Source organism: Malania oleifera, chromosome 4 (genome assembly GCF_029873635.1).
Source record: "Malania oleifera isolate guangnan ecotype guangnan chromosome 4, ASM2987363v1, whole genome shotgun sequence".
Lineage (NCBI taxonomy): Eukaryota > Viridiplantae > Streptophyta > Magnoliopsida > Santalales > Ximeniaceae > Malania > Malania oleifera.
In genome coordinates this window covers 18,046,815-18,071,561 of record NC_080420.1, presented here as the reverse complement: position 1 = coordinate 18,071,561, position 24,747 = coordinate 18,046,815, and the positions used below count along the sequence as shown (strand labels likewise).

At 36.1% G+C, this 24,747-nt stretch overlaps 1 protein-coding gene across 2 annotated transcripts in view; it reads left to right on the top strand.

Moving 5' to 3' along the window:
• The window catches only part of LOC131153412 (uncharacterized), a 45,564-nt gene that overhangs the window by 8,598 nt on the left and 12,219 nt on the right, over nt 1–24,747 (top strand). For both annotated transcript variants that reach the window (XM_058105697.1, XM_058105698.1), the window contains exons 4-8: nt 6,800–6,869; nt 11,885–11,945; nt 12,047–12,100; nt 16,952–17,108; nt 17,202–17,295. In XM_058105697.1, the coding sequence (XP_057961680.1) occupies nt 6,800–6,869; nt 11,885–11,945; nt 12,047–12,100; nt 16,952–17,108; nt 17,202–17,295 (436 nt within the window). The remainder of the gene's footprint in view (nt 1–6,799; nt 6,870–11,884; nt 11,946–12,046; nt 12,101–16,951; nt 17,109–17,201; nt 17,296–24,747) is intronic.

Here is a 24,747-nt window from a genome sequence, read left to right as displayed (position 1 = left end):
GACATTGATCTTTGAAAAAGCATATAAATACCTCCTTGAGTAATGACAAATTTTGAAATTCAAAATTAAGTCAACAATTTTTTTTCTAATATTACCTAACTTGATGGGGACATTGATCTTTGAAAAAGCCTATAAATACCACCTTAGGTAATGAAAAATACACATAAGATAGAATACCAAAGAAGAGAGATTAATAAGTCTTTTGTTGAAACTTTTGTTGTCCTAAAATTCTTCTTGAGCTCCATCTGCCCACATCATTTTGTTGGAGAGAAAGAAATTCTCCTTGAGTTCAATTTGCTCACATCTTTTGCTGGAGAGGAATTCTACCATTTTGGTAGATTAAAAATATCAAAACTCGGTTCCGGGTTACAATTCAATTTTTTTTAAGAACCATTAGTGACTTCTAAAATTTTAGAGCTTCATATATTTTATTTTGTTTTGGTTTTTAGAAGTACAATTTAGATTTCAATTTGTACAACCTGCTCTAAATTTTGAAAGTATTTTTTTTGTACGCAAATTTATTTTTCATCTTCTTGTACTTTGAACGGTTCAAAGGATTGATTGGATCGTTGGATCAAGCACAGGCTGGTGCTTGGAGAGGTTTTTCTCTTCCTGAAAAAGAGGGTAAATTGTGTAAGATTTTTTGTTTCACCCGGAAGGAACAAGATTTAGTTAACTCCTTAGGTGGTTGACCTAAGGTGAGGACGTAGGTTGGGGTAAGCCGAACCTCGTAAAAAGTGGTGGTGTTATTCTCTTCTCCTTACTCTCCTTTTAATTTCAGCAATAATATAACTTGCGTGAATGTTTTAATATTTGAAATCATAAAGTAATACTTATTAGAATTTAAGTAAACCCAAAAAGGCCTAATTTGTTCTTGGGCTTGCGGAAACCGAAAGGGAGTACGTTGGTTAATTGATCTCTTGTGGAAACCGAAAGGAAGTACGTTGATTGGTTAACACCCAAAACTTGCTAGCTGAAGGTTTAATTAAGTTCTGATATTGAAAAGGTGTTTGATTGTCATTGCAATATTTAAATTCATAAATCAACAATAAGAATTGAACATTCATTTGCAAGATCTTTAAATATTCCAAATTGATTTCTTGTCTTGTGGTTGTTGTGTATGAATGGTAAATTAATTGATTTTGTTTATTGATTGTGAATTGATTAAAAGGAAATAGGAGTTAGTGTGTATTGCCTAATTAACGAAAATACGAGAAAACCTTAAGAGATTGTAAAAAGAGACAAGAGCTCATAAAGAGGATCAAAGAAATTTTTAATAAACCCAATTCACCCCCCTCTTGGAACTACACCTTAGGTTTCAATTGGTATCAGAGTCAGGTTATAGCAAAACCTAATAAGTAGCTATATAAAGATCTAAATGACACACATAGGAGTAGCTCCCTTTGGTGAGGGTCAATCCTCAACTAGGCCACCTATTTTTTGTGGATTAAATTATACCTTCTGGAAGCGACGAATGAGAATCTATCTTCAAACTATGGACTGGAAGGCATGGAACGTTGTAACAAATGGAAATTTAATCCCCACTAAGCTAGTTGATGGAAAAGAAGTACCTAGAGAAGATAAAGAACTAAATGACTCAGATTATAAAATGTTGCAAATTAACTCAAGTGCAATAAATGCTTTATATTGTGCACTTGATGCAAATGAATTCAATAGAGTAATGACATGTAAAACAGCCAAAGAGATTTGGGATAAATTAGAAGTAACCTATGAAGGCACAGTAGATATTAGGGAAAGTAAAATCGATATGTTAATCGGTGAATATGAAGTCTTGAGGATGAACTTCGATGAAAGTATAACAAGCATGTACACTAGGTTCACTCATATCATAAATTCACTTAGTGCCTTAGGAAAAACTATTTCACCCATGAGATGATCCGTAAAATTCTAAGAGCACTCCCATCTAGTTGGGAACCAAAAGCCACAGCCATTATGAAAGGAAGAAATCTTAGAACAACTTCTTTAGATGAACTCATAGGATCTCTTCTGACCTATGAAATGATGTTGAAAGAAAGAAGCACAGAAAACAAAAATAAGAAGTCTATAGCTCTAAAAGCTTTGAGAATATTCAAGTGAGGAAGATAATGAATCTAGTGAATTAGAAGACGAGGACTTAGCTCTAATAACTAAAAGGCTTGGAAAATTCTTAAGAAGAAACAAAAAATTCACTAAAAAATTTAATGGATCAAAAGCTGAAAAAGGAGAAAGCAATAAAAAGGAATACAAAAATAAAAATGATCCTCCCACTTGCTATCACTGTAAAAAGGTCGGGCACATCAAACCGGAATGCTTACAACTCAAGAAGGAAAAGAAGAAAAAGAAGCCTACAATGAAGGCAACTTGGGATGACACTAGTTCGAGTGAATTGGAAAGTGAGCCAAGTGAGCGAGAAGTAGCGAACATGTGCTTCATGGCACATAACAAAGAGGTAAACTCTTATTATTCCCTCTCTGAAGATTCGTGTAATGAGTCTTGCAGTAATTCATGTGAAAGTATGTCATCTTATAAAATACTTCAAGCTGAATTACTCTTTCTACATAACAAGTTTATTAAAATCTCGTAGAGGAACACAAACTTGAAAGAACAAAACGAAGCTCTTAAAAATCAACTTGAATTTGCAAAACTTGTTGAAGAAGAAAAAGATTTAAAGATTGAAGAACTTGAGAAGAAAGTAGATAACTTATCTCAAAAATTAGCTGAGTCTCAAGTGAATGAAGATAGCAAGATTATGCAATAAATAAATAATCTCAAAAATCAAATTCAAGAGAAAGAAAAGGTCATCTATAACTTTACCAAAGGTAAGGATAACTTTGAAAAGATGGTAGGACAACAAAGGATGACAAACAACAAAGAAGGAATTGGTTATAATGGAGCCTCAAACAAAAAAAAGAAAAACTTATATATGAGATATTTTGTAAATCAATCTAAATATTATGCAAGTACTTCATCAACAAATATTCATGAGCACACCATGTGCTACATGTGCAAAAAGAAAGGACACATAATATTTAATTGTCTACTTAAGAAAAAGTATACAAAAGTAAAAGATGAGTGGAAGATAAAAGCTAAAAATAGGCAAAATCTAAAGAAAATTAAGAAGGTTTGGATTCCAAAAGTAACAACTTGAATCGTTTCTTGTAGGTTTGCTTTAGGACCACTCCGTCTAAGGATAAATGGTACTTGGACAGTGGATGTTCAAGGCATATGACGAGAGATAAATCTAAATTCACCTCTCTGACTCCAAAGGATGGAGGATTTGTAACCGTCAGTGACAATGTAAAAGGCAAGATCATCGGAATAGGTAAAATAGGTAAAGACTCCTCACTTTCTATAGATGATGTCTTGTTTGTGGATGGTCTAAAGCATAATCTATTAAGTATTAGTCAACTGAGCGATAAAGGATGTGAAATAATGTTTAAGAGAGACAAATGCATAATACGAGATTCTAAGAATCAAAATATATTATTCACTGCACTTAGGATGAACAATGTTTATTGCATAAATCTTAATAGTTTAATCCCTCGAGACATAACTTGCCTAACAGCCATGAGTGAAAATAGTTGGCTTTGGCATAGGAGGTTAGGACATGCTAGCATGGATCTTATATCCAAACTCTCCAAAAAGAATTTAGTTAAAGGCTTGCCTAAAATAAAATTTGTCAAAGATAAAGTGTGTGATGCTTGTCAATTAGGAAAACAAACCAAGAAAAGTTTCAAAAAGAAGAAACATATATCAACTAGTAGACCCCTAGAACTTATACACTTAGACTTGTTTGGTCCTACTAGAACCCAAAGTTTAGGAGGAAAACAATACGCCTTTGTAATTATTGATGATTACTCAAGATACACATGGGTGTTGTTCCTAGCTAACAAAGAAGAAGCTTGCAACTCATTGATCACTTTACGTAAGAAGCTTCAAAATGAGAAAGGGTATACTGTCTCAAATATTAGAAGTGACCAAGGAAGAGAATTTAAGAATCAAAATGTTGAAAATTTTTGTAATGAACATGGCATAAATCACAACTTTTTAGCACCTAGAACCCCACAATAAAATGGAGTTGTGGAAAGAAAAAATAGAACCTTCCAAGAACTAGCAAGAACCATGCTTAATGAAAATGACCTACCCAAATATTTTTGGGCTAAAGCTGTAAATACAGCTAGCTATATAGTTAATAGGGTCTCCATTAGATCAAACCTAAACAAGACACCCTATGAATTGTGGAAAGGAAGAAGGCCTAATATAAATTACTTTCATGTCTTTGGGTGTAAGTGTTTCGTTCTAAATAACAAAGACAACTTAGGAAAATTTGATGCTAAATCGGATGAAGGCATTTTCCTAGGATACCCCACAAATAGTAAAGCCTATAGAGTCTACAACAAAAGAACACTCACCATAGTTGAATCAATTCACGTAGACTTTGATGAATCTAGCTCTTTTTCAAGAGAAGTTAAAAATGAAGAAAAAGATGATATGTTTAAAAAGGAGGATGAGATAGAAATCAAGGAGGAAAATGACATAAACGAACAAAATTCAAAAGATGAATTCATAGAAAATATGGAATTACCAAAAGAATGGAAATATAAGAAAAGATCATCCTCAAGAACAAATTATAGGTGAACCATCTAGAGGTGTGACCACTAGATCTTCACTAAAGAAGCTTTGCAATCATTATGCATTCCTATCCCAAAATGAACCTAAAGATATTGAAAAAGCCCTTAAGGATGAATCTTGGATAGTTGCAATGCAAGAAGAATTAAACCAATTTGAAAGAAGTCAAGTATGGAAATTAGTACCCAAACCGGAAAATCATTTGATCATAGGAACTAAATGGGTATTTAGGAATAAAAAGGATGAAAATGGTATTATCACTAGAAACAAAGCTAGACTTGTAGCAAAGGGGTATAATCAAGAAGAAGGAATAAATTATGATGAAACCTTTGCCCCTGTAGCTAGAATGGAAACTATTAGAATGTTGTTAGCTTATGCTTCCTACAAAGAATTTAAGTTATATCAAATAGATGTCAAAAGTGCATTCTTGAATGGGTATATTAATGAAGAGGTATATGTTGAACAGGGTCCAGTTGGACTGGGTTAGACCTGACCCAGTTACTCTGCAGAGAGAAAGGGGGCCGAGTTGGGTCCACCTATTGACCCAACTGGGTCAAATCAGGTCAACCCAATCCGGTTTGGATCATCATGGCTGGACAAGTGTCAAAGAGAGGATTTTTCCCTCTCTTTTTCTCTCATTTGTCTTCCTTGTGTCCATCCCTGGCTACCATTGTCACTGCACCTATGCTGGCCAGTTGCTGTTGCGGCCTTGTGCTGCTGCTCCTAGTTGTCATTGCCACTGTTGGTGCTCTGACGCTCCAGTGCCCTTTATTAGTCCTCTCTCTAACTCTCCATGATTTCTCTATTTCATCCCTCTCTCTCTCTTGCTCACCTCCCTGCTCCCAACCGGTTCTCTCCTTTTCATCTCTCTCATTGTTCTTCTCTCACCAGTTGGTTTGGTTCTTGGGTTCTCTCTGACTCTCTCACTCCTCTAAACCTCTCTCTCGAACCCTCTCTCCCAGCCACCCTTTGTTTCCTTTCCTTCTCTCTGCTCACACCTATAGTTCTCTCTCCTTCACCTTACTTTATTAATTCAACATTCTCTCTCTAGATTCTCACCCTCTCTCTCTAATCTGCAGCTCTACGTTCTTATCTCTCTGCTTTTCTTCTCTAGTTTCCAGGCTTCCATTTGAACTCTAGCTGTCCAGCAGGCATCACAAAGCCCTTAGCCCAGATACCTGCATCTGTGCTACAAGTCAAATGAGACTACCTGCCAAATCTTCCTTCATTGTGAGGTAGTGAGGTATATGTGAAACAACTTACTTTTTTATTCCGGTGAGGATTGGTTTGCTCTGGAAACTATTCAGGATTTTTTGATGGTAAAGTTTTTGGGTTTTGGGAAGATGGAAAGTGGAAGGACCTTTTAGGACTCAGCAGTTTTTACAATTCTTTGGTTGCTTTGGCTCACAAGGAATGCTAGAATCTTCAAAGATCAGAAGACTTCTCCAAGATTCCTTTGGGTGGAAGTTAGTTTTTTTTACTTCTTTTTGGACAGAGTCTTTTTGGGTTTTTGGGTTGCTAGCTGTTCAAAATCAAGGGATTGGAAGGCAGCTTTGATGTAGTTTTTATTTTTCTCTCTTTTTTGCACATTTTTTCTAGGAGAATTTCTTATCCTCATTCCATTGTAACTCATTAATAGATTTGTTTGATATCCATTTTTTTTTTCCCATATGGTACAAGCATAAGTTTTATACCTCTCCATATTCCAGTCTGGGCTTGGATGTGAGAGGGGATATTGACACCATTTAGGAGTGAGATTTGTTGTGTTTATATATTAGTTTATATCTCAACCTAATGGTTAAGATTTTAGGTTGGATAGGCTCAAACGAGTAGAGGATATTTTTCGCAATTTTCTTGTAATTTATGGGATGTTTTTTCCCAGTTTAAAAGTGGGAGCCTTGTGCACTGGGTACGGCTTTTTTAAAAAAAAAAAAAAAATGAAAAAAAATGTAAAGAAACAAATTTGTCCTATCTTCTTATTGTGTAATTCCCTTAATATAACTTAAAGGTTAATAATAATATAAATTTAGTGCAATTCCTTTTGCCAACTGTGTCAAAAATCAGAATATGTGGTTAATCAAATCACATGCTTCCCAGTTTTTATTCCAGGGAAATGTAGCTGTTGCTTCTATACTCTAATGTAGCTGCCATTTTTCTGTTCACTAACTAGGTTTGCCTGCTGTGGGTGTGGGTTTTACTGGTGCTTTGGTTAGCATGCATCCAAAACGTGGGGACCACAGGTATATTAATCAACTTCAACTTAGATAAGGTGTGCAATTGTTCGTGTGTGCATGTGGCCGTTGCTTTACTTGCTCTTTTTGTTAATTAATTTTATCCAGGATGACGTATTGATTAGTCATCTATAGGGTAATGGGCTAGTATGGGGTAGGGAGACTGACAGTAGACACAGTTGCATAGAAAAGGGGAATGTATTCAAACTCCTTAGTTATTGAGCCCTAAAGGATCATGATACTGCAATGAAGTTAGCAAGGTTTTAGATTTCAGTCTCAACTAAAATTTCAAGGCTTATGGAAATCTCAATGAAAGTTTTGAGGTCAATTTTTTTTTCTTCTCTTTTTGGAACCTAAGAAATTGTTAGTAGGCACAATAATGCAAGATTTAGAACTGAAATATTATAGATAAAATTTTGCAATACTGTTTGTTCGTTTTTATCTGCTAACTGTAATTTATTTTGCTGTTTTTTTAGTGCAGTTTTATTTTTTTAGGAAAGAAGAAGGGTATTGGAGGAAATGTTTGTGTTAAAATTGAGCTTTGTGTGGGAAGGGAAAATTCAACCCCCCCTTCCCCCCAATCCCTGGTTTTTCTTTGTTTTGTCATAATGCACTTTGACGGAAGAAGGTGGAAGGAAGATGGATGTTGTTTAGTATGATAAGCTAAACTATATAAAGGGCATAACAGAGAGGCAGAGATACAGAACTTAAAACGAAAAATGAAAAAGAAAAAAAGGAAGAAACCTAGGATGACTGGTTTGCAGAGCCACTGCAGGTTGCCAGCATATGTGGTACATGGTGCATTTCTCAGTAACCTACAGCAACAATCATCAGGGTAATGGTGGATCATAAGTAAGGAACTCAACTGGACTGATGGTGTGTCCTGAAAACTCTGGAACGGGGGGCAACTGAAAGTGCTAGTTGTAAGAGGAGTATCTGGGAGGCATGGGACAGCATGTAGAGAATTTGGTTGGTCAGTAGTCTCTGATATTGATGGTGGTGTTGGTTTGCATTGTGGGAGCCTAGAAGTGGCAAAACTAGAAGGGGAGCTCCCATTGTGAGTTTCAAATGATTGTCTAAACCCTGAATGTTTCATTGATTATGGCAGGATTGGTCTGCAGGGTTTCTTTAGCACAATGGGAACAAATTGGGGAACTTTGAGAAAGAGACAAGGAAAAAGCTTGCAAGAAAGGAAGATGGAGTGTAAGTTTGTGCTCATGAGTAATGTCCCAACAAGTCCTTGACCCTAGTATTTGGAATTAGCTTTCAAATTAGGGTCATACTGATCCAACCAAGGGCTGGCTTCCGAACCTGTATCACTCCTTGTGGTGATCTTTTTGTTCCTAACCTCATTATTCTTGTGACACTTCTACTGTTGTTCTTGATGATACTTCTGCTACCCCAGATAAATCATTGAGAGTTGTAAAGGAACTATTACCAATACCACTACAGCCACCCATCCTACTCTTCATCCTTCTACTGCACCAGTTTCAGGTTCTAGAAATCCACCTCAATTAGCCTTGGGTTTGCCCATTGCTCAGTGGAAACGTATGAGAACTTGTATGGTTGTACTCAGAAGTCCTTTGTGTCTTATTTTATTGCTGATTATGTTTCTGCATTTTGGTGTCTTTTGGTAATATTAAGTTTTAAGTTCTAAGTTTGAATCTGGTTCTAAATTAATGATCCGGATTCAGGCCCAGACTGAACCATTGAACACTGATTTGCACAAAGTTGTTTGGTGTTGAACATCTAAATATACAAAAAGAAGCTTTACACGAAGGATTTCAGAAAAAAAGTTACGGATGTTTCATAAAAAAAAAAATGACAGATCCACATTTGCATCAAACAAATTTTCCAGTTATAATCGCATAAAAAATGTCTTAACACTAATTACACACAAATTGTCATCAAAATAATTAGAGAATAAAATTTGAGATCTTGCATAAAAAAATTCTTTGAAGAAAAAGTAGAGATCCAGCCACAAACTGAATTAAATGTTCAAACTAGAAAAAAAAAGTGGGGAAGAAAATTGATAATCCAATTGAATTTGTATGTACACTCTCCAAATTGGAGGAAAACAGAACCAAGTCAAGAGATTTAGCTGACCCAATCTCCAAATGAGGAAGCTCACATGAAGGGCTATGGGTCAAGGAAGAGAATGACATTCTCATTACTTTCATTCGAGTCCATGATAAGGGATGCTGCTGATTGCATCCCAAGGCTGCTATCCTTCTCCAAGCGGCAAGAGATGCTATCTCCAATGTATTAACTACCTTTGACAGTTTTGACTCGAACTCAAACATGACAACTTCATTGCAGAAGAATGGATGTTCTTCTCAAATTTCCCAACCTTCTCGATAATTTGGAAGTTAGGATTAACAATTACTGAATTGAACATTTTTTAGAAGTCTCTGTTCACTTGATCTAAATGGGTTTTGATGGATCTTGCCGTAGACGGTCTCTTATCTTCAGAACATTACCAGGAAGAACTGATAACTACTTTTAAGAATTTTGGGACAATGCCTACATATAAAGGAAGCTTCTGAACATGGGAATTAAACCTACTCCTCACCAGATCAAGGAATTGGCCACAGAGGTCATGACAATTTCTTTTTGACTTAGAAGCTTAAACAATTGAAAGAGATCCAACTGAACAATGGGTGTTTGGACCTTATTAGATGTGTTCTCTAACTTTAAATTGCTTGACTGATTGTTTGATGGTTCAGCAATTCAGGCTTAGCCTCTATTAAAAGAAAAATGGATGCAAACAAAAGTCCTTTCATCTTCCATCTGCTCTGCATTTGTTTGGCATGCATATTTCCTCTGTTTCTTTCCCTTCTTCATATTGAGGCTGGTGCTAGTCCTGGGTGGAAGCATGCAGTGGGTGTACAAATAAAAGGCCTTGACTCCTTAATGGATACGGTAATTGCTGGAGTGCCATGCTAATGTTTCTATTGAAAGGCTAAGGCCCAATTTGTGGCTGAGGGGTATAATGGTATTCCAAGATATATGGTGTTGATTACTTTTGAGACCTTCTCTTGCTCATATGAGTAATGTTGGGTTTGGTTTTTCTATGGTGGTTATTTTGATTGGCTAGTTAGATGTATAGAATGCTTTTTTGTACAGAGACTTGGAGGATAAGAAGAAGAAGTATATGTTGCTGAGAGTGACAAGGTTTTTAAGTTGCATAAGGCTATTTATAGGTTTAAGCAATCTCTGAGGACATGGTTTGCAATTCAGCTTAATGGTTTTTGATTTTAGCTTTATAGTGCTATTCTGGTAGATGCGGTGCTTTTGGTGGTTTGTGCATAAGGCTATTTATGGGTTTAGGCAATCTCTTAGGACATGGTTTGATAATTCAGCATAACGGTTTTTGATTTTGGCTTTATATAGTGCTACTCTGGCAAGGAGTGAGACAGATGTGGTGCTTCTGGTGGTTTGTTGATGATATCATCATGAGTGACTTTAGTGGATTGCGAATGTGGCTTCAAAAGCAGTTTCAAATCAAGGATTTTGGTATTATTTGGTATTCAGGCTGTTAGGTGACTTGTTTCGACAGAAGTATACTTGCTAAATGAGACTTGTATGTTAGGAGCTAAACTAGTTGATAGTCCTGTGGAATCAAAGGTAACCATTGGTAAGGGAAGACAACTGTCAGGATGAGGAAATTTTTGAAAATTGATTTATTTGATTGTCACTAAATTGGACATATCCTTTTTTGCTGTTGGGGTGGTAAATCATTTTATGGAGAATCCCTAGTGGTTTGTTGGTACACACTAGGATGCTGTTCATAGGATCCTTCTGCATACAGGACCCTTAATTTTGTGAGATACTTATGCAGACTCGGATTGTTTAATTGAAGATTGGAGGTTTACTATGGGCTATCGCACTTTTGTGGGCGGTTTGTTACCCGGAAATTGGTAATGGCATACAAAGAAACAAAGTGCCAGAAGTAGAGTACGGAACTGTGGTTCATATGTCAGTTAGTATGTTGAAGTCTCTTATTTCAGAGATGGTATTGTTCATGACCGGGCTTATGGATATGTTTTGTGCTAATCAGGCTGCCATCTTCAGTACTAACTATCTTGGCCCTCAAGACAAAACACATTGAAGTTGTTTGCAGCTTTGTGAGGACTGTTGTGATTAAGAACTTTGTGGTCATTGTATATTTGAATTTCTGTAATTTTCTGGGAAATTTATTTGCAAAGACCCTTTTTAGATAACTAAAGAATTATGTTAAGAGACATAAATTACAAGTAGTTAGAGAACTAGGGGTCTTCACCAAAATAAATAAATAAAAATAAAAATAAAAATAAAGGAAAGGAAAGAAAAGAAAGAAAAACTCAACAATATCTAATCCAGAAATCCCCTATTTAAACCTTTTCCATCATTATTATATCAAGCACTTCAAATTAGCTATTGCTAGCTGATCTTTATTCACCTCACTCTGGTCTCCATCTGCGAACAACTTGACCTGCTGGATCAGATAACAGTCCCATCTGATCCTCCATATTTTGAGCTTTAATGTTCTTTTCAGTAATCTCTACCACTCGTGAAATAGGTGTAGGCAAAATACCTCATCCCTAGTCTGAACAATATCTAGCTGGTCATCCAGTTCTTTATGCACAATATCTTCCATAAAAATAGGAACACCTTGTCGTAGCAAGCTGGGTTAGGTGATTTTTATATACTTCTTAGTTAAGGGGGAGTGTTAGTGGCGTCTGTCTTGTTTACGGTATTTATGTCCTATCAAGTTGGTGGTTATTTTTATCATTAGAAAATATTTAGATTCCATGCAACTAGTCTGGGAGAGTGTCCTCCTTTGGCCTACCATGTGCCAATCTTTATTCTCTTTTTTTTCATGTTCCCTCTTACTCTTCTGGTTAAATAAATCTAATCAATCTAGATCTTTCAGATTTGTAACAGTAATCTAGACTTCTTGGGACCTTGTATTTTATAATTGATCATTCTTTTTTCAAATTCAAATCTTTTGTTTTATTATTTATTTATTTTTGGGCTTGTAGGTTTTACCTGTCAACAAGAACATCTAATCGTCTTTGGGTGTCTACAGTTACCTTATCAAAGGTATATTTTGAAATTAATCTTTGTTTTGGCATTTGATTTTTAATTTTATCGTTGCATATTTGTATACACTCTTCAGTCTTTATATTGGATTATTTTTTTAGGGTTTGCGAACTCGTGAGCAAGAGGACAAAGTTTCAAGTCATTTGTTACTCAAGGTGTGTGATATGTCGAAGATGATGCTTTAATGGTTGCATATTTTGAAAAGCAACTTGGAAGAGCATTTGAAATTTTTTTGTTGATTTTATATATTGAAAAATGCTTTAATGATTACATTCTGATGGGCATGTCAAAAAGAAATTTGCCTACTATTTAGCATCTATATCTGGAAGAGTGTGCCCTTCAGTGTCAAAGCAAATGGTCACGTTCTGCCTCTGAACTTTTTGACGTGTTAAAGGCCCAGGGTTTGGAGAGTTTTTCCATATATCCGTATGTGCAAAAAAGGTTTTTTTGTTAGTAGCATGACTGGTTCCATATGATGTAGAGCATGTATTCTACAGGAATCCTGGCGTATATATGCCTTAATGAGATTAGATCTTATACATTGATGATGATGGGAAAAAGGCATTTTATTCTAATTATCATAATTAGAAAGGGATGCCCCATTTTACAGTGACACTTTAGCCTAGTTTCTTAAATTCCTAATCCCTCTGACAGTTCTGCTCTACCGTAATGAAGTATCCAACAAGGATACAGTTGTGAAAATAATAAAAACATGCAGTTACCTTTTAAAACTTAAAAATAGGGAGTCTGGTGCGTGCTTCATGGCTTGATATAATTACCCATGATCCTTGAAAACAAATTCTGATCTCTAAGATGTGATTATTATACTTAGGACTTCAAAAGAGGTGAATAATGGGGATGGGAACCAGGAAAAATTTGTGAGCCCCATCTGCCTCACCAACGATGTGTGAATGCTCACAGAGAGAGGATATCTGATATTGCAACTTTATTGGAACTTCTTTCAGTTATTATTCCTCCACATTTAAGTACATTTTTTTCCATAATCCCGACTGTTGGGTTGATTAAAGAAATTTAAAAAATATAACAGTTTTTCTTTACAGGGTCTGTTTCTTGGTTTGATATGAAATCATTTTCATTAACCTCCATATGTGAATTTGTGATGTCTTTTGAGTTTTATAATTTAATCCTGGGCTGCATTACCTTCTAACTTTTTCTTAGACCCTCCTTGATCATCACTTCTTTGTGGGGCTTGCATGATGGAAGCTAATGCAATTTAGTGGTTGGAATTTAAATTAGTTTTCCGTTAACTAAAGTATGAGAATTATGAAAATGAAAAGGAGATGCAAACAGGATTTCATTTTCTGAATAGTATAACAATTTGAGATTTGAAGTGGATGGTCGGATCAATTTGCAGCTAAATTTGACAAAACAAAATGAGAATCACAGTTTAAGGCTTAGCAACAAATTAGAAAAAAAAATTGTATTTGGAGTGGGTGGTTGAATTACATTGGAGTTATGGTTGTGTTTTTTGATTAGATGAGAATGAGATGTTGCAATCACGATTTCACATTCTTGGAGTTGTTTCTATATCACAATGCTATATGCATGCTTTTTTATTATCCTTCAGTGTGAAGTATCAATTGTATTGAATCCCTTCTTTGTGAGGGTTCTTCTCATTACATAGCAACGTTTGAGCTAATTACATGGCAGTTACATGGCTGCAGCTAATTTCATGGCAGTTACATGGCAGCTAATTACATGGCTGCAGCTAATTACATGGTATTTACAGCTATAATACAAGAATCATGCCATAAATAGATAGGCTAATTATAGGATAATTATGGCTTGATATAATCTGATTGACATCCCCCCTCAAATTGATGCGGGTTGATCAAGAAGCATCAATTTGCCCACGAGAAACTGATGGCGCTGACGAGTCGTGGCTTTCGTAAAGATGTCAGCAATCTGGAGGTCAGTGGAAATGTGAGGAAGAGAAATGACATGAGTGTCTAGTGCTTCCCAAATAGAGTGACAATCTACCTCAATATGCTTCGTGCACTCATGATAAACGGGATTAACAACAATCTGAATAGCACTAGTGTTATCAGCATGGAGAGGAGTGGGATTAGGCTGAGAGAAACCTAGCTCAGCAAGAAGCCCACGAAGCCAACTAATCTTGGAACAAGCAGCAGACATCGCACGGTATTCAGATTCAGTTGAAGATTTCGAAACACGAGCCTGCCTTTTACTCTTCCAAGAAATCAAAGAATCTCCAAGGAAGAGGCACCAGCCCGTGATAGAACGGTGAGTATCAGGACAACTGGCCCAATCAGCATCACTATAAGCAACAACACGAAGAGGAGTGCCAGCAGGAAAGAACAATCCAAGGCTATGGGACCCCCGGAGATATCGAATGATACAACGAACGACAGCTAAGTGTAAATGGCGTGGAGTCTGCATAAACTAGCTAACCTGTTGGACAGCAAAGGAAATATCAGGCCGAGTAATAGTCAAATAGTTCAAGCTACCCACCAGTTGGAGATACACGGTAGGATCAGAAAGGAGATCACCCTCCTCTCGACGATACTTCGTGTTAATTTCTAGAGGATTATCCACAGAAGATGTACCCTGAAGACCAACCAAAGTAATTAAATCCTGTTTATACTTATGTTGATTTAGAAAGATGCCCGAAGGAGTAGTGTGAACTTCCAATCCAAAGAAGTACGTTAGAGGACCAAGATCCTTCATATGAAAAGAGGCGTAAAGATGCTGCTGTTGACGATCAATCAAAGCAGGATCGGTCCCGGTGGGCTTTGCTGGTTGGACTGGTTTTGACCTGCTTCTAGTGTATTAAGCAAGAGGGGTTATTTTAAGTCAATTGTTTTTGGGCTGTATTGGGCTTTGTGGGTTGGGCTGCTTTGTGCTTTGCTGGTTGGTGTTTTTCGCATTTTCTATTTTGTCTTTTATTGTTGTGTTACGGGCATCATGACTACCAACTCGGATTCTTGTGGTGTGCGCTTCACAGGTAAAAATTATGGTACTTGGGAATTTCAATTCTGCGTATTTGTTATGGGGAAGGAGTTATGAGGCCATATTAATGGTAGTGCCTCGGCTCCAACTGAGCTTCCTAATTTGGCTCAGTGGAAGGTCAAAGCTGTTAGAGTAATGTCATGGATCTTAGGATCTGTTGATCCTCAGATTGTTCTATATCTGAGGCCGTACAAGACTGCTAAAAGTATGTGGGAATTTTTGAAGAAAGTTTATAATCAGGACAACACAGCCCGACGTTTTTAGTTGGAATATGAGATTGCCAATTACACTCTGGGTGATCTCTCCATTCAAGATTATTTTTCTGGGTTTCAAAACTTATTGGGTGAATTTGACTGACATGTTACATGACAGCTTATACATGGCAGTTACATGGCTGCAGAATTACATGGTATTTATAGCTATAATACAAGAATCATGCCATAAATAGATAGGCTAATTATAGGCTAATTATGGCTTGATATAATCTGACTGACATGAAGGAGTTCCAAAACTGTGTGAAATCCCACTGATGGAACCACACACAAGAGATGGAGAGAGGTGTTAGCCTAATAGGTGATTACTCTTCTTCAAGCATAATAATGCTAATAGGTTTCCAAAATTACTTATTGGCACCCTACTGATTGTATAATTCTCAGCACATGACTTTCAGATTTGCCAACAAGTTGGACATGTTCAAATTTTTAAGTGCATCAAATGATTCAAATCAAGCTTCTGGGTGAGGAAAACTTGACCATTATACACCCATGGGCACACACATGAAATTGGGTGAAAAGATTGGAAATTGGAGATAGCAGTTCCCAGCATGATAAATTTTAGGTTGCTATGTTGAAGTTAAGTGAATCACACATATTTCCACTTGCAAATTTACAATATGTTCATTAGGTGATACTATTAAGGGGCCGGCCATGTTTTTTAAAGGTGGAGAGAACTATACAATTTTGAAGTAATCAAATATTGGCAATTAACTATTTACAAATTTGAGGATTGTTGGGAGATCAATTATTGACTTTTCCAAAATCGTAGTAAAATCTAGGAGTAGAATTCTATTTTTTTGACAAATTTTGTGGGGATTTTTAGGTATGTTGGGAGATCAATTATTGACTTTTTCCAAATTGTAATAAAATCTAACAGTAGAATTCTATTTTTTTGAAAAAAAATTGTGGGGATCCTCAGGTACGTTTCCCTTTTTTTTTTTTTTTCAAATTTTTACTAAGATGTAGGGGTGGAAGTGTGGAACTATATTTTCACACAGCTTGGAGGGGCCACAGCACCCCATCAGCAAATGTAGTTCCATCCTTAGCTGTATGATACACAGTACAGCTGGTGCTTTTCAAGGTCCAGCCCTTTGAATTATGTTTCTAAAGCTATTCTCTATAATTTTTTTTTTCATTTTTTTTATTTGTATGTGTAGCAGGTGAAAATGTTGGTTGGATAGTTTTTCACCTTATTTTTCCCCCCTTTTTCTTTTGGATGATTAGGTTGATTATGTTGTGGGCTTGCTGGCTTATTAATTGAATAGATGGGAGGTCTAACCAAAGATCAGTTTTGGGGGTGTTCATGATTGACCACCTGGTTTGATCAACCCTTATAACTTGCTGCTGAGAATTTGTAATATTACTGTTGATGTTCATTAATTTCTGTGGTATTGAGTTAAAATTTCTAAATTGGAGAATGTGATCTATATTCTCTTGATGATTGAGGAAAAAGAATTTACCAAAAAAGAAGAAAGATGATGCCTCCTCCCCCAAAAAAATAAAAATAAAAAATAAAAAAAAGGAAACGTCCAGCAAAAGCTCCTGTATCCAATGACCAAAGTGAGAGAAATATCACCACTCTTGCCATAACAAATGATGATGGAGATAGTCATCTAAAGTTTGTGGTAGTTCTTTCCAACCAAACACACACTACTTAACCTTAACCTTAACCTTAACCTTACTTTAAAATCAATATTGTTTTTTATTGTTTAATTTGGCTTCTCTCTCTCTGGGTTACAGGCAATTGCAGACTCATGCAAAGTTCCAGCAACATTTGTTTCGGAGTTGACTGAAACTGAATTGCCGGATGAATGTGAAAAGCAGTTCAGTGAAGATCAAGAATTGGAGCAACTTATAAATGGGCAAATATGTTTTAAGGTTTATCCTTTTTCAAGTGGTAATGGTTTAACCTTTGGGTTGTATCAACCTCAATAATGATGAAAACTTTATTTAAAAAAATATCTACTACTTATTATGAACTGCTTTGCAGATAAAGATACAAATGCTGACAGAAAAATAATATTATCTGGTTCTTTTAATCCTTTACATGATGGTCATCTCAAGCTCCTTGAAGTTGCTACCAGGTACATGAATCTGTCTAGAAAATGATGAAGCTAAATTTTGAAATGTTTGACTCATTTCTGAGGCATTATTTATATTAGTATGTTTTAGACCTATAGTTTCCAGAAGGTTACATTTTTATTATCTATGAGAGAGGTAGATCTTGATCGTTTGTATTCATTTTACTTGAATTGGTAAATAATTTTATGTATGAATTGGAATATGAATATTGCAAACAATTTGATTGGAGAAGGATACTCTTAAAATTTTCTAATATGTCATCAAGTTGGTCTGCATTCAATCCATGAAATAATAAATACAATTCAATCCTTTAAAAATTTATATGTTTACCACGACCAATGTAGAAATGTTTTTATCATTATTGACAATAATTCAATAGTGAGTTCAATATATTAACGAAAGATCATTCAGAGTTATTGACTATATTTTGTGCCTTTTGCTTGAGATTAGAACTCTTTAATTTACTTGTTCTCATTTGTCATTGTGACGATGCTATATAATATTTCACTAACAATTCCCTATCATTATGACTCACTTAGGAATGATCAACCATTCATCTTGTGCTCACACAATACAATAAAATGACATTACTCAAGTGAATAATTGGCATGGTTTGGAACTCACTCATACCTTGTTATTTCAAATGAATGTGCCTTGAAGTCATGCAGTACTTACAACATGTTATCTTATCAGCGGAAGGTATGTCGATGGATCCATTAGCTGTTTGAAGGTTAGATTAGTGGCTAAAGGCTACAATCATGGATATGCCTGGATTAAAGGCTACAGCCATGGATATGCTTGGATTATTTAGACACATTCTCACCAGTGGCTAAAATTTGCATTTTTGCGCTCTTTTATCTTTTTGGCTTTCATTCTTCATTAACCTTTGCACCAATTAGATGTTAACAATGCCTTATTTCATGGCAACCTTCATGAAGAAATTTACATGGAGGAACCTCCAGGGTTTGTTTCTAAGGGGGAGTCAAAGTTGGTCTTTCATTTGAAAATGTGGATACATAGATTAAAAGATCTCCTAGACCATTGTCTGGTTAGTGAAGTTGTTATTGGTTTTGGTCTTTGTTGATGTGAAATAGATCAGCTAATGAGTAAATTTTTACTGGTTTTTTCATGTGGATGATTTTGTAATGGTAGGTGGTGATAGTTAGGGCATACAACATCTAAAACAGTTCTTGCAAAAAAATCTCCAAACTAAATATTTGGGACCATTGAAGTGCTTGGAATTGAGGTAGCCAAATCTCATTTAGGAATATTTTGTTGCAGGGGAAGCATGTCGTTCATATGTTGGCTTATACATGCTTTTTGGGATATGGATATATATTGATACCCTTTGGGATCCTAAGAGTAAATTAATGCTGGATGATGGTGAAATGTTAGCTACACCTATATGATATTGGAGACTAGTTGCAAACTTGAATTATCTTAATGTCATCGGGCCAGATATTTCTTCTGCAACTATTGTTAGTTCTTGGACTCTCCCCAAACTAGTCATTGGGATGCTATTCCGCATCTTATGATATCTCAGAAGGTGCAGCTAGTTAAGGTATTTTTTATCAGGATCTTAGACATACTTCTGCTCAAGGATGTATAGTTGCAGACTGGCTAGGTCATCTTACAAGCTCTAGGATATATAGATGTAGACTGGGCTAGGTCATCTTACAAGATCTTGACTCTAAGTTTGTTGGTGGAAACTTGTTATCTTGGAAGAGTATAAAGGTCCTCTAGCTCTTTGTCCATAAAATATTTTTTCTCTCAGCTTATGAAATCCTCGAGACCTTGCCCTTTCCCTTTGAATAATTTCATCTGGAAGGAAAAGCCTCCCTTCAAATATGGGCTTTCATGTGGACTTTAGTCATTTATTGGCTTAATACCAATGATTTGTTGCGATGAGGGGGGCTTATAAAGTAATAAGCCTAGATAAATGTTTCATGCGCTGAGTCAAGTGAAACTATCAGTAGTTGTTCCTACACTGTTGGATGGATAAGTGGCTTTGGCTCTCTTGTTTTCAGTCTTTGGTTAGGCTGTGATACTTCCATGAACAGTTGATGCCTTCTTGAAGGTGCATTGCAGAAGCTTGGGAGACGTAAGGAAGTGCTGGCCCTCTGGAGATGTGCTATCTTTGCCCTCATTTGGACTCTTTGGATGGAATGGAATGCCAGGTCTTTTAATGACAAGTCAACCTGACCTTGTCTCCTTTGGGATAGAGTGGTTTTCCTTGTGTCCTTATGGGCTCACACTTATGGGCATTTTTTTTTTTTGGGAACTGTTATTGTCTTATCTTTAGAGGGACTGGGGGTGGGGGAGCATTATTGTAATTTATTTTGTTTTAGGACCTCTTATCCTCTGCCCCTTGTAAATTCTTCTCTCCCCTGTTAATGAATTTCTTTTTCTATAAAAAACAAACTAAAAAAAGGAAGAATAAAATTGTAGTTGTAAGGTCAAGTGCAGAATCATGGTACAAAGCCATGGCTCATACAGTCATACTAATTTTGAATTGATTTGGTGAAGAACATGCCAAAAGAGCTTGATTTTTTTACATTCCCAGCCTATCGAGTTGATGTGTGATAATCAAGCTTCAATTTCAGTTTTTTCATGAGAGGACAAAGTACATTGAAGTTGATTGTGAGTCTGTGACTTTGTTCGAGGAAAACTTTTGCTTATCATAAACTCATGTGAAGTCAGTTTAAGCCTTTGGAGGTTCTCAGGTTTAGTTCACTTGTAACAAGCTAGCTACACAGGATATATATGCTATACATGTGCTCTAGCTTGAGGGGTAGGTTGCAGTGTTAATATGCATTACTATCTTTTTAAGGATGAGATGTAGTGTAAATATAGTGGGGAGACATAATCGTTAATAGGTTTTCCGATTCCTGAAACTTGTATTGTTTCCTCCCTCTTCATTCTTGGGCAATTTTTAAGTGATATAGAACACTTGTTTAGATAAGAATATTTTATCAGGTAGATACTCCCTCGAACTTTATCTAATCGGCATCTAGCATACAAGATAATGAAATTACTTTAATCCTAACCTACTGTTTTCATATTCTGAATGTTTGGCTAATTTGATTTCTTCTACTATAAGGAGTCGCATGCAATAAAATGTTGGTAGAATATTATTGTCTTTAATATATGGAAATCTAAATTTCACACTAAGGGTTAACATTTTTATATACCTATTTCAAAATTATTTATCAAACTTCATTTAGTCCACATTTATCATATAAAATCATAAAATAGTAAAAAAAAAAAATGATCTTAAGCAAACTCTCATAATCATGGTCTTAAATTTACACTAAACTGTTGAAATTTCCACTTACCACGACCCTTGAAATCAATGGCAATTAATTTCTATTTGATGAAGTTTCTGTTGAAATTTCCATGAATCATCCAAAATTGATTGAAATCTTGAATATCCGCTAAATTTGTTAAAATTTTAACTTTATTTCCTTGAAATTCAAAATTGAGATTCAAAACCGAATTGAAATTTCTCTTGTAATTTGTATTTTTTTTTAAACTAAAATTATTTCAAAAAGGATATGAAAAATTATATTTTCTTACTTCTAAAATTATATGAAAAATTAAACTTGGATCTTAATTACAACATTCTATTGATCATTTATGCCAGAAGTATCTTTATTTATGTAGTAAATAAGTTGAATCAATTTATAGATTTTATTTATATTAATTGAATTTGCTTAGCTTGAGAGGAATGTGTAGATATTCAAAGATCACTCGACGACTTCTCTGTTGTGGGATAGGGTTAACTTTTTTGCTTCTTTTTGGGTACATTCATTTGAAATTTTTGGGGAGAGGGCGCTATTTGATCGTCAAAATGATTGGAGGGCAATGTTGTTGTAATTAGCTGATTTGAGGAGGATGCCTTATCCTCCATCTACTGTACTTTTTGTTTAGTTAATGGCTTTTTGTTATAAGAAAAGGTATGATTATTCTACTACAATTATTGCACCTTATACAACACATACCTGTTCTTTATATATTTTATTTTTAATGTTTTATTTCAAAATCTCACATTATTATGTCTATTTTTAGTTTCTAAAAGAATTTGATGTCTTTTTTAATGTTTATCATTTTTAAAATCGAAATTGAAATTTACATTGACCTCGAAATTTCCATCCAAATTTCATGTACTTTTTGTGAGTTCCTCACTCCAACTCTAACAAAAAAAAAAAAAATGAACAAGTAGTTTTTTTTTTTGGGGTTTCAGTCTCTCCTTGTGATTTCCCTTATGGGAACTCATTCAAGAGTGACTTAGTTACTGTGGAGGGTAGTAGAAGGGGTAGGGGTAGACTAAAATAATTTGGGAAGAGATAGTGAGTAAGGATTATTAATCCTTGAATCTATAAAAAAAAATGGTTTATGATCGCATAAATTGGCGGAAAAGGATTCATACAACTGACCCCACCTAGTGGGACTAAGACTTGGTTTTGTTTGTTTGTTTGTATGTTTGTTGTAGGTCTTTTGATTGCAATCATGACTGATAAAAATATTTCATCATTGATCCACTTTGGTTATTTTCTTTGGGTTTAGTGGGCATTGGTCTATAGCTTGCATAGCTCTTTATATAACATTCTAGGCATGTGCAATGTAGGCCAAATAGTGCACAAGTGAGGAGTGAGCTAGTTACTACTAGTAGTAGCAAAAGAAGTAGAGATAGACCTAAAATAATTTGGAATGAGAAAATGAGTAAGGATTTAATAGTCCTTAAATTGTCAAAAGGAATTGTCGACGATTGTGTAGATTGGCAGTGAAGGATTTATGTTGCTAACCCCGCCTAGTGGAGCTTAAGGTTTGGTTTGTTGTTGTTGGTAGACTATGCACACTCATGTACTATTGGTATGTTATTGCTGTTCATTAATGTAAAAATCCTGAGTATCTTGGAGTGATTTAGGGGATATTTATGTAGAGAATTGTATATTATTAGGAGAGATTATTCTAGGAAATTGTTTGCATTTTTAGCATACCCGATTGTATTATAAGTAGTGTATTAGCTTGTACAAAGATTTATTCAAGAAATACAAAAATTATTCATTTTGATTTCATGGTATTAGAGCTAGGAGATTAAACCTAGCTATCAATGGCAGAAACCGCCAGCCAAAGTAGAGGTTCGATGACCTTTGAATCTCACGAGGGTGAGAACGAAGCTATCTCCACCATGGGCTCAACAGGACTCGACAACTCGTCCTTCCAGCTCATGGTGGAGAAGATGAATGCTAAGAATTTTCGAGAATGGGCACAATCGATCAAACTTGTGATCAATGGCAAGGGAAAGTTGGGATTTCTTACCGGAGAGACATGGAGACCTGCCCCAACTGAAGTTGCCGCCCTTCAGAAAAAGAAAACGGAGAACTCCATGGTTACAGCATGGCTGGTGAACTCCATGAAGCCATCAATCAGGAGGACTTATCTTTTTCTACTGTCAGCGAAGGAAGTATGGGATGCCGTCCATGAGACCTACCTCGTCGCCGAGAACTCCTCCATCACTCTATATAACATTTCACACAGGCAGTTGCTCAAACCAACCGCACCCATCCTCATGGATTCCTCTTCGTCACCGACATTGTCGCTGCATCTAGCCATGGCTGCCTTGATTGGTGCCTCCATCATGGCCATCTCTGCCTTCTACATTCACAAGTGCAACATCGACCAGGTCCTCCGCCGCTTCACTGACATCCGACGCAAGCTTCCCCCCGATAACGTTGACCGTGGCTTCACGTTGCATTGCCGAGAGGAGGAAGAAGAAGAAGATCAAACGAAATGGTTTGTTACTTTTATTGATGATCACACTCGTATTTGTTGGGTTTACCTGTTGAAAGACAAAACTGAAATCCGTTCTATTTTTATCAATTTCCACTCCATGATTCAAACACAATTCCGATCACACTCGTATTTGTTGGGTTTACCTATTGAAAGATAAAACTGAAATCCGTTCTATTTTTTTCAATTTCCACTCCATGATTCAAACACAATTCCAAACTCACATTCAAATCCTGTGTACTGGTAATGGTACAGAATATTTCAATACTATCTTGGGAAATTATCTTCAAGAAAATAGAATTATCCATCAAAGTTCCTGTGTGGATACCCCTTAACAAAATAAGGTTGCCGAACGCAAAAATAGGCATATTCTTGAAGTAGCTCGGGCATTGATGCTCACTACAAATATGAAAAAATATTTTTGGGGCGATGCCATTTTAACAGCTACATATCTCGTTAATAGAATGCCTAGTGGGGTTCTTTCTTTTGCCTTTCCTCTCCAAAAATTCCAAAAGTGTTTTCCCAACTCTCGGCTCAACTCCAGTCTCTCCCTAAAAATTTTTGGGTGTTCTGCATTTGTACATGTTTATGCTCACAATAGGGATAAATTGGAACCTCGTGCCATTTAGTGCGTTTTTATTGGTTACTCTCCTACTCAGAAAGGCTACAAGTGTTTTTGTCCTGTCACAAAAAAATTGTTTATTAGCCTTGATGTCACGCTCTTTGAAATCACTCCTTACTTCCAAAAGACCTCTCTTCAGGGGGAGAATTGGAGTGAAGATCGGTTCTTTGATTTCTCTGTTGATGAATCTGTGTCATACACTGAGTCTGTCAACACCACTACACCATTCCTTGATCTGTCACCTGATCTATCATGTACAAAAGACCACTTAAACTTAGGGGGAGATGCAGAAAAACAAAATAACAAGGAGATACTTGTTTACTCAAGGAAGCCAAAATCAAAGAACAGGGAGTCATACCTGAGGCACCAAGAGAGTTGGAACCGGTGATAACTCCGAGCAACCATGAGTCCACGCCCAATCCCGATCAGGTAATATATCCAAATGGCCATGAGCTTCCTTCTGATAAGTCTGCACCTAATAACATCAATTTACCCATTGCTCTCAGAAAACAAATTAGGTCATGTACTGTCTATCCCTGGTGAAAATACATGTCTCATAAAACTCTGTCTATAGGGTATCGTGCTTTTACCTCTAACCTTGATAGGATAAAAATTCCAAAGAATATCCAGGAAGCCTTGGAGATTCTTGAATGGAGGGAAGCCGTCATGAAGGAAATGCGGGCCCTAGAAAAGAATGGAACTTGGGATGTTATGAATTTGATGAGAGGGAAGAAGCCAGTAGACAGAAAATTGGTCTTCACGGTGAAATATAAAGCTGATGGGATAGTTGAACGGTATAAGGCTCATCTTGTTGCAAAAGGGTTTACACAGACCTATGACATTGACTATACAGAGACGTTTGCACCGATGGCAAAATTGAATACAATTCGGGTCCTCCTGTCCTTGGCAGCCAACTTGGATTGGGCACTTCAGGAGCTTGACATTAAGAATGCATTTCTAAATGGCGAGTTAGAAGAAGTCTACATGACGATACCAAGAGGTTTTAGTAAGAAAGGTGAAGAAGACGGAGTATGTAAAC